The 16681-nt window shown below is 38.7% G+C and overlaps 1 protein-coding gene across 1 annotated transcript in view; it reads left to right on the top strand.

Moving 5' to 3' along the window:
- N4BP2 (NEDD4 binding protein 2) overlaps positions 1-10381 on the top strand; it is a 28142-nt gene extending 17761 nt beyond the window's left edge. Inside the window, exons 8-16 of the mRNA XM_054383039.1 lie at positions 1079-1164; positions 2213-2255; positions 3271-3515; positions 4933-5051; positions 6360-6498; positions 6602-6787; positions 7549-7717; positions 9461-9584; positions 10336-10381. Of these exons, the coding sequence (XP_054239014.1) occupies positions 1079-1164; positions 2213-2255; positions 3271-3515; positions 4933-5051; positions 6360-6498; positions 6602-6787; positions 7549-7717; positions 9461-9584; positions 10336-10381 (1157 nt within the window). The remainder of the gene's footprint in view (positions 1-1078; positions 1165-2212; positions 2256-3270; positions 3516-4932; positions 5052-6359; positions 6499-6601; positions 6788-7548; positions 7718-9460; positions 9585-10335) is intronic.
- Positions 10382-16681: the final 6300 nt, after the last annotated feature.

Below are 16681 nucleotides of genomic sequence, written 5' to 3'. Positions count from 1 at the left end.
CGCAGCACCGCAGGTGGGGTCTCACCAGAGCGGTCTAGAGGGGGAGAATCACCTCTCTCAACCTGCTGGCTGTGCTTCTCCTGATGCAGCCCAGGATATGAATTGGCTTTCTGGTGGCTCATGTTGAGCTTCTCATCTACCAGTACCACCAAGGCCTTTTTTTCAGGGCTGCTCTCGAGCCAGTCATTGCCCAGCCTGTATCAGTGCATGGGATTGCCCTGAGCCAGATGCAGGACCTTGATGTGATGCTCAGGATGTCTGATTTATTGGTGTGTTTGACCTCTTTGCTTTCCTATGCCTACCTCTTCCAAAATACAATTAGAAAAAGTTTATTTTTGACAGAAAAAAATGTTTTATTGTGTCTGCAATATGCCTTTTTATTTGGGATATATGTACTTGCCTTTTTGGTTGTGAAAGAGTAAGAACCAATATCAGAAAGCTCTTTTGGGGAAAAGATGTATCATTATGATCCCAAGATAATTTCTGATATTTCCATTAGAGTTAGAGGGGATACTTGGAGTTTGCTTGTCTGAGTTTATGTGTTTGAAAAGAGTGATGTGACTGCTGTTGGGCAGTGATATTTTGTGTTACATAAAAGCAGTTGCACATAGTAATAAAATAGGGGAAAATCATAGTTTCTTGGATGAGGCTGTAGCTGCAAAATTAGCAATGGCTTTGTAAAAGAAAGTTCTGCAAGAAACCGGGAAAAAGGAGGGAAAATGGAGTTGTTCAAGTAGTCGTATTTCAAAAAGATACAATTAATGTTTTATCAGGGGTTTTGAACACAAGATAATGAATTCTGTGTGGAATGCTTTCTTCTTCAAAATTTTTTTCTTCCTTTTTCTTTTTTCAAAATTTTTTAAAAATTCTTTTGTTTTTATCTCCTTCTCTCCCTCTTCTCTTCCTCCTTTCGTTTTTTCCTCTTCAACTTGACAGTTCGAGAGTATTTTTCAGGCATGACAGTTTGTGCAGAATCTCCCAAATTCAAATCACTAAATCTAGACTACTGTACTTTAATAGCTTAGGTAAGTTTTTATGCAATGGTTTAACAAATCTATTTCTTTCTTTCTTTCCTAAGGATCACTAACTATTGAAGATTGTGTGGTTCACATTGATCTGAATTTGGCAAAAATGATTCATGAAAAATGGAAGGAATCTATTCTGGTTAGTAGATTTCTTGGTTATGATATGGCATGGCTTGCTTGTGCTTCGAGAGACCCTTTTGCCTCGTGTTGATGTAAGATACAATTATCTTTGTAAGAACAGTGGTAAAATACAATAGTAGCTTGTAAAATATGTCAGAATTATCAGAGCTATTGGAAGACAAGTTTTTGAAGGATGAAGACATAGAATCATAGAATGGTCCAGGACGGAAGCGACCTCCAAAGGTCATCTCATCCAGTCCAACCTCCCTGCAGTCAGCAGGGACATCCCCAATTGGATCAGGCTGCCCAGGGCCTCGTTGAGCCTCACCTTGAATATCTCCAGGGAAGGGGCCTCAACCACCTCCCCAGGCAACCTGTTCCAGTGTTCTACCACCCTCACAGTAGTGACCTTCTTCCTGATACCCAATCTAAATCTTCCCTTCTCTAGTTTGAAGCCATTGCCCCTCATCCCGTCACTGCAGGCCCTTGTAAACAGGCTCTCCCCATCCTTCCCGTAGGAGCCCTTCCAGGTACTGGAAGGCTGCTAGCATAGCATGTCATGAGTGCCCTATCATGAGACCAAAATCCATAAAAAAGGAGGATCATAATGCACAATTTTACTGTGAGATTAATAAAAAATTTCTCTGGGCAAAAGTCAAAACTGGCTTTTTGGCATGTAAGAAGAGTTCTTGTATGAATACTATGTATATGAAACTTCTGCATGCACATTAATTGAGAGGAGTTCTCCAACCTCCATTTCTTCATAGCCTTACAAAACTTGGAGTATTTGGGGGAGGGGGAGGCAAAATTTTTGTTTTGTTTATTTAATCAGGGTTATGAAATCTTAGCAGTGGGGCGTGTAGCTTGTGTTTTGGGGGAGATTGCTCTGTCTTTTAAATTTCTTAATTATTTTTCTTAAATATATTTCTTTTCAAATCTCCAATCTTTGAGAAATACTGCAAGACATTATTTGGAAGCTGATCTACTTAGAAGCTAAGGCTTGTAAAGTTTAGTTGCAAAATTTATAGCTTGCTTCTAACACTCACGGGTTTACTGTTTTTATTTAGAAGCGCCAGAGGAGAGATGAATCATGTAAGTCATCTGCAGAAGGTATGTTATGTATTTCTCTTAAATGCAAAAAAAAACATTTAATTCTCATTATAAAAATATATTTAATTATTTCAGACTTCAGGAAGGTTGCAAATACTCTCTCTCTGACAGATGATGGATTCAGTTATTATGCTAAGCCTTTGTTGTTGTTCTTGGTTCCATTTGCTGTTACTTTATGGTGGTGTGTGAGGGGCACTATTGCCAGGTAGATGCAAGCAAAAAGCCTATCGTTCTGTGTGCTTCAGAGAACTTAAAGAGAAGGTCTAGCTGGATCAGAGAGTGGTTTGGTAGAGTTTCTGTAGTCTCTTTGGCAAGAAAAAGTGTGGCCAGAGAACTACTAGCAGAGGAAGATTTCTGCAGGTGAGGGAGGAAGGTCAGGAATGCAGCTTTCACACATTTTTGTCCTAATCAGGTGAATTCATTGTGTCAGGAAGATGTATGTCCTTGTTCAGAAAATGTTAAATATCTCTGGCAATCCAGTTATCATTCAGTTCCAAGAATAAATGTCCCTCTAGAGCAGAAACCACACTAGTCTTGCATGAGGCCTTGGGTGAAGATTTGAATTGCGATGTGGGTGCAAACTCTCAGTGTGAATGAACAAGGAGTGCTATTAGCATTAACTTGTAGGAATGAAACAAGATTGTTAAGCATCTGCCCTTAATTTCTAGAGGAAAGGTAAACAACCATGTTAGCAGAGTCAATTCTCTTTAAAAAGCAAAGAAATATCCCCACTTAAAGTATGTGCGAGGTAGTTTAAAGCTGTAAGATAAGTCTTGGCACTTGAAAATTTGGTGAGGGAGTCTGATGGTTTTGCTTGTGTTTTATAAACCAGATAAAGATAATCAGGCAGTCTGTGGAAAGTAGAAAGGAGGAAAGTGAAAACAATGTGTTGATTTCTGTTTTAGGCTTGTTAACATTGCAACAGAAACCATCTAGGTTGAAAAAAATATTTTGGCTTTGCTTGTATAAATAAACTAATAATTGTTTTGTCACCTTATTTTTATTACTTTTGAAGGTCCTGCTGTGATTCAGCAAATAGATACAGATGACTCAGAAATGCTGTTATCTCAGAAAGCAGACAGTAAAATACAGAAGCAAAACGTGGGCTGGGTTTCAGGCTCATCTAATGACATGCAGACTGAAAAACCAGCAACATCACATGTTTTTCCTTTTATGGACCACTGGAATGCGCAGATTCAGAAAGTTTCTCTGAGACAAATAATTTCTGAAGAAATAGCTATGCAGGAGAAACAGGACCTGGTATGGATAGCACCATTTTTTAATGCAGTTTAACTTTGTTACTATTTAATGAAACAGAATGTCTTACCTGGTGACTCATCTTTGTGCCACTGATTACAGCCTGAATTTGTGAGACAAATGCATGCCAATTAGTGGTGTTGATTAGTCTCATCCAGGAGTTTGCTTGTGGTAGATGTTCTTGATTTCTAAGATATAAATCTCATGTTAAAATGTCACGTTTTGATTGTTTTACAAACAGATGATGGTGCGTTTCGCTATACAGGTTAGCATTTTGTGTTTGGTTGAAGTGGCTTTTGATTGCTCACTTAAAACCGAAGGTTGATGTGAATACCCACACTTTTTACTGTGAAAACAATATCAAAATAGCCATAAATTAGCTCCATGCCTCCTTTGTTTAAAAGTGAATTGAATTGACTTTAATATTTTCTGTAAGGAGAACCCACAACATTCCTACCAGATAAGACGTTAAAAGAAGTACTTGAGGCTAATCTCAAATAGGTTTCTCTACCCACTTGTCATCAAACAGTAATTTTCAAGACGACTTGTATCAATTCTGTGTCTTCCACACAGTGCCCATACCCTGTCTGGTTGGCATCTGCATCATGCTGCCCTCTACTGCTCAGCACTCGTTCAGAGCAGGAATTTTTCTTTCTAATTGTCTCTAATGAGTAGCTGTCCTAAAAAAGAGGAGCTTTGCTTCTACTGGCAAGGAAGAACTGGATGGATTAGCCTGTACTTTGAAAGAACGGCTTGTGGATTCTTTCTCTGAACTGCATGCATGTGGCTGACTGATAACAACAACTGATGTCCACAGCTTTATTTTCAGTTTGGATTCATGGAGCTTGGCTTTGTTTTGACCGCTTTTTGGTTTTTAAAATTTGAGTATTAGAAAGATCAAACCGATTAATTCTGGTCTATAATTATGTTCCTTCTCAGCGTGACTTCACAGATATGAATATTTATTGCAGTACAGCTTCAGATACACTAAAACACAATTTCTTACGCTTTTTAATAATAAAATGTTTCAATCCCAGGCCCTCAATATAGAGAGGTGGACTTTGCACAAGCTTAGCATTGGACTAGATAGACTAGCAGGGAATGCATTCCAGAACTTAAATTCCTCCTAAAAAATTTTCTTTTTTTTTAATCCAAGTTGAGGGAGCTCCAGCTGAGTCACTTCAATTGACTGCAGAGTACTGCAGTGGTGTGTAATAGAATTCACCTGTCCCTACTGCATTCTCATCACATCAGTGTGGCAGGCTGATACTGGCATGTTGTCATGGCTGTGGGTGCACACCTATTAAGCAGATATGTTTTCAAATCTTAACAAGCAACAGTAAAGTTGAATTTGCTCCACTGTTGCTGTATTTTGGCCTAATCAAGACCTTGAAATACTTTTCCTTTGTGTTCTATGTAGAATCGTGTGCCTTCTCTGGCTAGAAAAGACTGTGCTGCTAAACTAAAGGAGAAGCAGCTTTTTGAGATGTTTCCAACTATTAATCAAAGTTTCTTGATGGATATCTTCAAGGACAACAAGTAAGAAATGTTTAAAGTTCTGTGTAAAAACCGTAACTCTGCGTGCGCACAGTTTTTATCATAAATACTTAGAGTTAAGATGCTGCTACAGATCCAAAGCACTCCACCTTTTGTAGATCTAAGTAAAGGCAAAACTAGCTGCTCTTAAAAGCCCAAACATAAAAAACCCTCTGTGTGGAGACTTGTCTTTTTGTGAGTAGACAGTTTCACTGGGAGAAGAATGTCTCTCACTGTTGACCTCTGACTGACTGTCAGTCAGTGGAACTGTGGATTTGCTCTATAGCTGAGGTTTAAATCAAGTGAATGATTTGGTGAAGGTGGTAATAGCGGTTTCACAGAAAATGGCATCTGCTCAAGAGGAGAACTGCCATCACCTGATGTTAGCTGTGGGTACTTTCCTGGTTACTACAGCAGCTCTGGAAGAATCAGCCATCTCTTCAACTCTTCCTGCTGATAGTCTGTTTTCTGCATTTATATTTTTGGGGTATGTGGCTACCTTTGTAAGTAGTCCAAGTTTGTCCAAGTTCCTAAGAATGGAAACTTTTTAAGGGAGAAACTTCTTTTTTTCATCCTTGGACAACTGAGTGTATGTCTCTACATATGGATTTGTATACCTTCTTGTCAGCCTTTCTGCTAGTCCAGGTTGTTACCAAAACTTTTCCTTATGGGATGTTTAAAATACATCCTTGATCCATCTCTGTAGATCAGACATTTCACCATCTTTGTTATTCACCTTCTAAACTGTCTTCATAGAGTCGCTTTTCTGAAATTCTATCTTTAGTTTTGATCAGTCTTCTTCTTGTCTGCTTACTGAACAGCAAAAAGAATAAAGAAGAGGGTTTCTTAGAAATCTCATGGCATCTGATGTCCTATTCTTATTTCATTAAATAACAAAGCTTGACTGGAAATACAAGGATTTTCCTGCATAATGGTTTCAGAAAACTGAGCTGATATTAAAAGAGTTTATACTGTCTAACCCTGACCAGAGAAGATAAAAGATAAAGTAGCTTATCCAGCCCCCCAAAGCAGTATTTACTTCTAAACTAATGCAGCTTACTTAAGCATTTTGTTATCCTTTTAATACTGAAGTGCCCCTCAGTTGTGTTTCAGTCAACCAAGACTGCATGTGTGTTGATGCAGTACAGTGAGTCTACAAGGCTTGTTGTAATAAGATGGAAAATTCATTCCAGTGCTTTATTTCCATTGGCATCTCTTTCTGTACCAATATCAAGGTGTGTAATACACTAAAATAACTGGAACAACTGTTAGTGTATTTGTAAAGTCACAGATTTTACTTATCCTTTACAGCTATTCCTTAGAACAAACTGAACAATTTCTGAACTGTGTTCTGGAGGCAGATCCTGTAAAAACAGTTATAGCACAAGAAAGTGTTCAGCAAAATGAAATTGGTTCTTCTTACAGTGCTGCAAGGAGCCGGGAGAAGAAGGTATTTTTATTTTTTCCGATAGTAGTTACAAACATATCCAAAGCTAAGTTAATGGAAACAACCTACAGTGCATACTTAGCTTCAACGTTGCAAACTCTTACAGGCAAAAAAAAGCAAGGAAGAGGATGATCCTTTGAGTGAAGTATTCCAAGATTTTGAGTATCCACAGTATGAAGATTTAAGAGCAGAAGCTTTTTGTCACCAGCGAAAGAGACAGGAGTGTTTGAAAAAGGCTGGGGAAGCCTATCGCATGGGTATGAAGCCTGTGGCAGCATTTTATGCACATCAGGTAAATGTGAATATTATGCTTTTGGCCTGAATTAAGAGAGGAACTTAAATACTGAATCTAAGTGACCAAAGAAAAACGTTGCCCCTACTGGAGTTGATACATTTGCTCAATTGGTCTTCTCTGTGTGAATGTTATGGTGAGAATCACCTTACAAGTAAAATCCCTTTCACCAGTCATAAAAGGTGATATTAGGAGGCATAATAAGCAACCATTAACAAATAATTAATGAAAATAAAATGATAATAAAAAGGAAGTAGTAATGTTTGCTTTTGGCTTGTCTGATTTCTAGAGAATGCATTTGGAAGAATTAACCTCAGCTATAGGACTAAGCAGGTTTTTCCTGGGCTTTGGGGCAGTTTCTCTGATACGGTTTCATAAAATTTTTAGCAAAACACTTGCAGAAGGTAAAATTGTCTTGTTAGGAAACTAAATGTGGAAATCAGCTGTAACTTTTTAGCTTATGTAAAGACCTCATGGTTTTATGCCTTTTCTGCCTTTTTTTCCCCTTTTTTATAAGGCTTTTGTTGTAATTTCTTCTTTGTGCCAGTTTGGAGTAGTTTCTTGAGAACAGATTTCATGAAATAGTCTTGTGAGAAGGTCTCACTGAGCTGCTTCCGCAAGTTCTGTTGTGATTGTAAATTTTACTGCTTCAAGCTGTGAGCTAAAAGCCCCCTGCCAGTGCTGTTGTTTTGAACCCAAGGAGCACTGTGGAGCTGAGATCCTGTCTCGGTGTGTAACAGTTGCTGTGCTTATGAATAAAGGGTCACCTTCACGAGCAGAAGATGAAAGAAGCCAACCATGCTGCTGCTGTGCAAATCTTTGAGAAAGTAAATACTGCCTTGCTGCCTATGAATGTGTTGGATCTGCATGGTCTCCATGTGGATGAAGCTGTGAATCAGTTGTCCAGAGTGCTGCAGGAAAAAAATGAAGGTAGGAAGGAATAAAGTAATCATTCCTGCCCCCTAAATGTTATTCCCCTCATTTTCTACTAAGGAATCATCATATATGGCAGTATCAGGGGGAATGAAGGGTATTTAGTAACACTTGAGAACAACTGCCTTGTGTATTGCTTTATTTTCAGAGGTCTTTTTGCTCTGTCTTGCATTCCTGCCCTGTGCTTCTTTTTAAATCTGTTTTCTTCTGGTTTATCCTTTACTTTGTTTGTTTGTTTGCTTGTTTGTTTGTTTGTTGAAGACTTGATCTGTCCTTCCTGGCATAATCAAGAATGGTAATAATGCAGATATTTTTTTCACTTTTGCATTGCTTAGTCAGAACCATGTTGCTTTTTTATCTGTAAAGAAAAATCATGTGGGAGTTCTAACCACAGTGATTATCCTGTCTTCAATTTTTTAGATGAGAATCTGCGTTGTGAGTTATCTTCCAATATCTTCCATATCGATTTGTCAGTAGGATCTTGAGAGCAGAAGAGTGCTGTTTCCATAAATGTCATTTTGTGTAATTTTGCTTCAGGGCTTTTGTTTTTTTCTCCCAGTGGAGTGTTCAAGTACTTCATAAGTGTTCTGCTATAAAAAGATAGATTTCAATATTAGTTTACCTTATAAATTTAAGTACACTGGGAATGCTCTTAAGAGATATTTCTTACTCTTACAAGATATTTCTCACACAATTTACCACTGCACAAACCTCATTTTTGAACACTTGCTACACATACTAGAAATGAAGTGTTCAGTGGGGCCTTCAATAATTTTTTCTTTCAATATACATCAGAGGCAATTAAATTACATTATCATTCCTAAAATGACATTTGTATCCTTTAAGCTGTAACCTAATGCTGTTTAGAGCTAAATTTCCTGTAATATTGATTGGAGGGCTCTGTTCAGTCCATTCACCTAAATCTAGGGGAAAAAAGTTTATTTCAGTGTGCGTACATGAGAAAATGATCAATACCAGGCACTTAGTCCTGGCAGAATTAAAAACTAATTTAAAACCCAAACAGAGTTAAGCAAGACAGAGAAAGAAATGTGAACTGATAACCTTGAACTGACAAAGCTTAACTTATCAGAATCCTGTTGAATTTTTTACTTTTTTCCTTTTTTTTAAACTCTTCATCAGTTTAGGTTGTGGTAATATCTGGGAGAAGAGTAATTTCTGTTGTCAGGGCTAGATACCCTAATAAAGCTCATGTGATACGACCTCTTGATTCAACACAGCACAAGTTTGCCCAAATAACCGTGACTTAAATGTCAAAAAGCTGTGTGCATTTATACTTTCCTCCTTCTTCCTTTTATACAATAAAATATTGTTTCTTGATTCACATTAAGCTAAAACATGAAACAGTAATGAGAAGCATCAATTAAAAATCAACTAAATTACACCCCCATCTTTTAATTTTGCAACATTAATTTACATCACAGAATGTAAATTCCAAGTGAAGATTAGATAATGGGGCAGTAAAGCTGCAGTGAAATGAGAAAGATTTTGTGTTGATCACAACATGCATGTGTCAAGCAATCTAGATTCAAAAAGCCTGACTTTTTTTTCAGGATTGAGAGGCAAAATGGTTCCTTTTCTGTAAAAGGTGCAGAGCCAGCACAGGAAAGCAAAGTTCTAAGTCGCTAGTGAGAGTTCTCAGGAGAATCAGTGGCAAAGTTGCACTGCATGTCAGGTCTCTGCTGAGAGCAATGTTAACCATTGCCATTCCTGCTGTTACAGAGTACCAGCAGGCTGGTGGTAAACCCTATCTGTGTGTCATCACGGGAAGAGGAAGCCATAGTCAGGGAGGAGTTGCTCGCATCAGACCAGCAGCTATCAGATACCTCACAAGCCACAACTTCAGGTGAGTTTAGATTTTTGTTACTGATACTTTTTTTTTTTCCTTAACCCACATTTAACTGAAGTTAGTTTTAGAATACTGTTGAACTGCTAAACAGACAAAGGCAGGTCTGCTGTTTGACAGCACAAACCATCCTTTATGTCAGATCCTTTACTTAGAAATAGATGAGAGCACTATGAATTAAACTTACCTATCAGTTTGATTACGTATTTCTATTCAGGGTTGCTAAACTTAGTGTAAAAAGTTTTTAATCAGGCTTTTTCTTGGTCTCCAGTACCTGCTTTAGCTCTCAGCTGCTTATGTGGGAGAGCAATTGACCAAGTCTGGGCTGGCATCAGTGTATTTGCTGCTTTTTCTTTACAGGAGTGTGTGAAGGTGAGACGCAGAAATAGCAAAGACCTTCCTGTCCCATTTCCTTCTTATTTTGAACAGAACAAAGGGAGAAAATCTATTTTGAAAGAAGAGGGAATGAAAAGGGAGCATCAAGAGAGTGGCAAAATGAATTATAGCCAAGAATGTTGGGCAGCTTTTAAAAACTTTCCTCTTAGTTCTTGCTGTTTCCAGCTCTTCACCTCTCCAGACCCTGTGAAATCGTCCTTCACTGTCCTGTGTGCAGAGGCCATGATGCTGATATCATGTCTCTCACATGCACGCATACTTGACTGAGAACTTTATCACTTTCCCTATGAGGGCTGAAGGAGATGGCATTGCACATGGCCTTCATGCTGAAGCTTCATCTTTTCTCATTTCACAGGTTCACAGAAATAAAGCCAGGCTGCCTGAAAGTCATGTTGAATTGAAGGTTGTCGAGAAGAGGACTATGGAAACTGATGTGTTGGATTACAGCTAAAAACTTTCTGAACAACTGCAATAGTATTTTGTAATCTGCTTTAAAGGACAGTCTTTTATTAGAAGTGGTCTCAATTTACAGCAAGTAGTTTTGTCAGTATATTTCCAGGAAATTTCTTATGTGAAGTGGATCCTTTTTTTGAGCTTGCTGAAAGACAGCACTGACAGAATTTCAAGCCTCAGAAATGCAGATTAAGAATTCTGCTGGGCAGTGTGTGATGTTCTAAAGGGAAGTTAAGGTACCATGTTAAAATACAACTGTCTTCTCGGCACACCCAGTCTGTCTTTTGACCCTCACACGTTTAAATTGCTGTGGTTTCTGTGCTTTTAAAAGATAGTACTTTGTGAGAGGTTATTTTGTGATTCAGAGCTCTCTGCTAAACCCTTCAGAAGAGGTGGGAATTCAGCAACTCTTGATATTTCAAATACAGTTACAGCTGAGTGCTAAATATTTCCAGGTTTCTTCAAAATTTTGATGAAGCCTTTTTAGGGCTTAGTTCATGATGGGCTGACCAGTTCTGATGTCCTTATTCCATGCTACACTTCCCCTGATACTGGTGGAAGTTGCATAAAAAGGACTCTGCATTAAGACCAGCTGTGGTTTTGGTAATTCTGCAGACTCACTATGATCTATTAAAGGGAAAAATACAATGCTATAGTTCAGTCTGTACTTACACATAGATACTACTGTGATTTTGCAGGAAATGCCTTTATTTTTTCAACATCTACTGGGTTAAAAGTATTTCTTCTTTTATGGCTTTTTAAATGGAACAAATTGAGTGGTGTTTCATTTTACAGGTGTCTAATAGTGATGTGTCTTCATTCTGTGTGCATTAGATGTGATTTCCTTGTAGAAAATACGATTGTGAAACATTTTAAATGCATTTTTAACATGAAAGTGAATGTTAATACTACAGTAGTAACTGCCTAATTGGAAAATCTGGAATACAAAAGTGGTGTTGCATCGGCATGTAAAAATACCTGTGTGGGGGGAAAAAAAACACAACAACAACAAAACAAACAATCAAAACACAAACAAAGAACATACAAACTGGAAAAAAAAAAAAAACCCAAAGTGAAAACAACAACAGAGTCTCAAACAGATCTCCCCCAATTAAATACAGACATCTTTACTTTGGCAAGTGGTTCAAGTAAGCAACCAGAACATGTTTTTAATGGAAATATCTTCTAGAATGCATCTTTGACTCTTCTTAGGCATATGAATTTTTTACTATAAACCTTTTAATTTTTGCTGTAAGGATTTTTCAGAACAGATATAAGCTGTGTATTAGAAATAATATTAATAGGTTAAGCATTAATGGGAAGGTTTTTCATTTAAAACAATATTTTGCAGTAATTTTTATCCAGGAACTCCACAGACATAGAATTTGTGTATGAATCCATATGTGTGCATAAGTTTTTTCCATTTATGTGCATAAGTTATTAATATGCAAGGGAACTTCTGTGAGAAAAGCTGGGCACAGAAATAGGTTTGCACTTCAGAATGTGTATGTTGAAGTTGCTGACAAACTGAAAGACATGATAGCTCCTGAATACCCAGATTTACTGTAATATATGCAGCAAATATATACACAGTGGATGCAGTGTGTGATAGACTTCAAAATGAGTTTGCCATGCTTCCATGGATACAATAATCTTTTCATAGGGATTTGAAGTGGAAGAAATGCTTGACTAATAGTCAACCAAAGGGACTCTTTACTGGATTAATAGGCTGTCATAATAAGTTTTGTATTTTTTTGTGGGCACCTAGTTCATCTGAATTGTGTCTCTTACAGTTTTATTTCTCTTTGGGCTGCTCTGGTAACCAGTGGGGAATATAAGTAAGATATGTGCTCCCCAGTATCAGAGCAGTTTCTGCCAACCACAGATGCCCTGTGTGGTGAAGTCCATGCTCCATCCTCTGTGACAGTGCCTAAGATGTCACTTAGGCACTGGGACTCAAGACAGCAGTTCAGACTTTCAGTTGTCTAGGATTGCAGATGCTAGGATTGCCTCAATGGAGCCACGATCTTTCTTTTGGACTAAAGAACTTCTTGCTGCTCCTGGTCAGGTTTTCTTTAGTGCTATGGGTTATAATGAATGGAGGTGCTGCTCTCTAGGGCAGCTTCTTAAAGTGTAATCCCTGTTGGTTGGCCTGGGTGACTGAGTTGCCCAGCAAAGGTCTCAGTGGATGCTCAGAAGTGTTGCTGTTGAGCTGCTGAGTACCCAAGCCCTACAGTGATGTGCTTGTAAACAGGGAAGTGTCAACACTTCAGGTTGTTTTGGAAGGGGGCCTGATTCACTCAGCATATTCATGCCATTCCTGACATGGACAAAGACAGCTTAGATTTCAGTTCAAAAGACAAGCAGGGAAAGTTGTTGTCTTGCCCATCTGTTCATCATAATCTAGTTGTTGACAGGTTTACCCTGGAGATGGGAAACACAGCTCTTTAACTTCTTCTGGCGTAGCAAGGGGACAGCAATTGTGCTTGAGTCCCCCAGAAAATGCTCTAACCAGGGTGCTCAGGAGTGTTCTTGAAGTTACAGCTTCCTGAGCCTCTTTTAAAATGACCCCTGCAAACTAAAAATGCAAGATCAAGGGGACAAAACAGATTAAAGAACAAAAAGTACATAACCAGTCTTTGGCAGAGGGCTAGGACTCTTCAGAAAAGAAGCTGTTCCCACCGAGGTTCAGTGCCCCTCATTATTGTTTGTCTCAGTCCTATTTAGATAAATATATAGAAAAATGTATATAGAAAATGTTCAGGGCAAAAGCTCAGCTCCAGTCCTTACTGGGAGTTTGTTTACTGCAGTCTGTCAGTCAGCAGTACATAGCTTAAGAGCAGTCTGGTGTACTTCTCTCTCCACCTCTCTCCGTTGCTCCTTTGGCTGCGGGCTGAGGCTCATAAGGTACTCGGAATACCCTGTCTGCTTATCTGCTGATCACTTGCCTAGTATAAATCGTTTGATTAGAACCTGAACTTTGAGAAATGATTTAAAATCATAACACAGGCAGAACCAGTCTGACCTTTATTGAGGTTAGTCTTTCTATCAGCTTCAGCAGCTTGAGTTGAGACACTGTAGTTCTAGCTTTGAGGAACCACAGCTGCCTTCCGTAGGGGCTTAAGCTTAGGAGCTGTGCTGAGCTTGATACGAAATGGAGCAGAAGATTAATGCACTGAGACAGACTTTTATTAGTAAGGGTCTCCATGTCTCCAGCTTCTTGCCAAACTGTCCAGAAAAAAAACCCCAAACCTGGACTTCTTAGATTTCTTTTACTGTTTCTATAATAATGGAATTAATTACATCAAATATAATTGTTTCAAAGTGGTATTTCAGAGTAGGTTACCTTTTAGAGCTTCCAGATTTTCTGATGTCTTTTGCAGTTACATCAGTGAGGATTCTAAGGTATTGTGTAAATTCTGTACAATCTTTTAATTCAAATATTACTTAACCAGCATTGCCACCAGCACTCTGAAATAATGCGTGACTTAAGATACCTATTTTGTGTACCACTTTTTATTCTATTCAACAGCATGTGGTTGTGATGCCTGATAGCCTTTAATATGTGACTTGGGATTTCTTTCTAACAAAACACTTTTAACATTTATCCTAATTTTTAATTTAGGAAAAATACTTTCTTTTGAAGTACAAATGATCTTGTTAGCGTTGATGAGTTTCTTGACAGTAAAGCAAAAATAAAAAGGCCCAGAGATGCACTGAAGTTGTTCTCCTAAGTAATGTGTTTCAGAAACATATTTCAGTTGATTGTGAAAGTAGTAGGGCAAAAGTGATGTAAAAAAGAATGCTTTGAGATACCTTGATAATATTTTTAATGACTTTGACTTTTGCTTTTAATAGTACCTGGTACAGTTTTACCTAAACTTCACGTTTTTATAGGCCTACTGAGGGACACCTTAGGCAAAGTTCAACTGGAATTTTTTTTGGTGGCTGTTGGAAACCATTTGGGAATTTTGGGAATTCCCATTTATGCAGTGTCCAGATGCCCTAGTCATAACCTAGAAAGAACATCTGGAATATCACTGTTATGAATATGTACAGTGTCAGGGAAGATATTTACCTGTTTAGAAGAACATGTATTCTAGCAGGTTTTCCCTGAGAAGGTGAAATATAACCGATCTGCTATTCAATCTTGCCACAAAATAAGGTGGGTAGACTAGAGGATAATTTAATTGTTGATAATGGCAAGGAAGGATTGTCATAAAGATAATGTGAGAAATTATACATGGATTTTGCTACTGACATGTCTTCAAATGCAGATCACATTTCCAGAACAGTGTTGCCCTCTGCAGACCTGGGGAGATGCTGGAGTATGAGCAGTGTAGGAAAGAAGAGTTCTTTGGCTTACCACAATTCCCAGGTCTCATGTTCTCCTGAAAAAAAAACAGCATGCCAACCCCACCCAAAGCCCACCTGTGGATGCTATTTGAGCTACATGAACTCTGCAGAGGATTAAACAACTTCTATGTGAATATGCATGTGAAAAGACATAGTATTGCAGCTACCAGTTGTAAAAGGGGTTTGGACCAGTACTTTGGAAGATGTCAATGTCTATTTTTAAATGAAAATTTAAAACAATAGAAAATATTTTTTTTTAATTTGTATAAAGTTGTAATTTTGCTGCTAACTATAACTTTCATTTTTTACTGAAATAGTTTTTATAATTTGCATTTAGACTTTCTAATGTGAAAATGAATTTACAACATCTAGTTTAATAAAGGAATTTTTTTGCCACAAGTGTAGCCTTCTGTCGTTCCTTAGAAGACTGCATTTCAGCTCATATCAAATTTAGTCAAGTCTTGGAATTCTGCAGGAAGGCCACTTGCCTGGACTGCAAGATGCCATCTGTAAGGAGATGAAGCAACCATCTGCAGGTGTAAAAAGGAACAGATTTGTGGCCTCATGATTGCAAGTGGTGTGAGTGGGAGGCTGAATGCTCACGTTACTGAAAACGAGGGTCAGGGCTTCAGATTTGTTTTGGCCTGAGGTAGCTGAAGAGAAGCTGTTGAGGCCTAGCTTATTTTGTGGGAGAATGAAGACAGTGGTGGATGTCAAGGGAAGGGGCAGCGATGACTGCTATAAAGATGAGAGTTTGAGGGAGGGAAGTGTTCTGGATGGTCCTCATTTAGCAAGACCCTTCAGGCAGGGGCAGTGACAGGTGGGATCCTGAGGAAGCACAGTCATTGTGGATTCACAAGTAGGAAGCTTGGCTTTTCCCAGTCTTGCTCTATGCAGATCAAGCGCAGATACTTGTGTATCATATTCACAGATTTGTGACAACATACCTGAGAGCAAAGTACTGGCAAGAGTGCAGCCTGCTTTATTAACTCAGCTTGAAGACACCTTGTTTCAACCCAAGTTAAGTCCTGCAGTCATTCCTGTGACTTCAATGGTTGGACTCAATGATCTTAGTTCTTTTCCAACTAAAATAGTTCTGGGATTCTATGACTGCATTGCCTTAGAGCTTGGATAGACTGCAGAAACAAGCCAAGTTTGTTCACTGGCACAGCAAAGCCCTAACTAATAAGCTGTTAAAGAGAGCAGGGAAAACAGGTTTTGGGAACACATGAGAGCTTGGCAGATGCTGGCATAGATCTGATGTGACTGATTCTGCACCTCAGCTACCAGACCACAGGCCCAGTGTAACTGCTGGTTGGTTGCATGCTCCTCACCTACAGGACTACCTGCTCTGGCATCATGGTTCAGGTTCCAGTTTGGGGATTAGTTTCTCAGACTGGTGTGCTGGTATGTTTTAAAGTGGCAATACTGCTACTGGAGTTGCTTCTCTCTGGAAGCAGGACAGCAGTTCAACGTGGAGATGCAGCTTGGCTCCCACTCTTGCCTAAGCAGTCCATCCTGATTCACCAGCTGCTGTTTCAATCCATCTCCTTACTTCCTGTGTGCTGGGCTAGCTCTGAGCTCCCTCCTCTCTGCTTGCAAAGGGGAATTTTCTCTTTGACAGCACTCTGGGAGCATCTGGGAGTCCTTCTCTTATTTAAGTACAAGAAGCAGAATTTTTCTAGTCTGCCCTTTTTATGGAAATTATTTGAACTTTAAGACTGAAAATCGAAGTGTGTTAAAAGAAAAAATACTGCTTGAGGCAAACAGAACTTTTTCAACCCAGATCATTAAAGTATAATTAATTGTTGTGTCTGCTGGTGGAATGCATCAGGGAGCTTGACAATAGGTGGTGCCCTTGCTAATGGCATAGAGTGATGGTAGCAGCAGCT

This window comes from Indicator indicator, chromosome 8 (genome assembly GCF_027791375.1).
Source record: "Indicator indicator isolate 239-I01 chromosome 8, UM_Iind_1.1, whole genome shotgun sequence".
Lineage (NCBI taxonomy): Eukaryota > Metazoa > Chordata > Aves > Piciformes > Indicatoridae > Indicator > Indicator indicator.
This window is presented reverse-complemented; position numbering and strand designations above follow the sequence as displayed.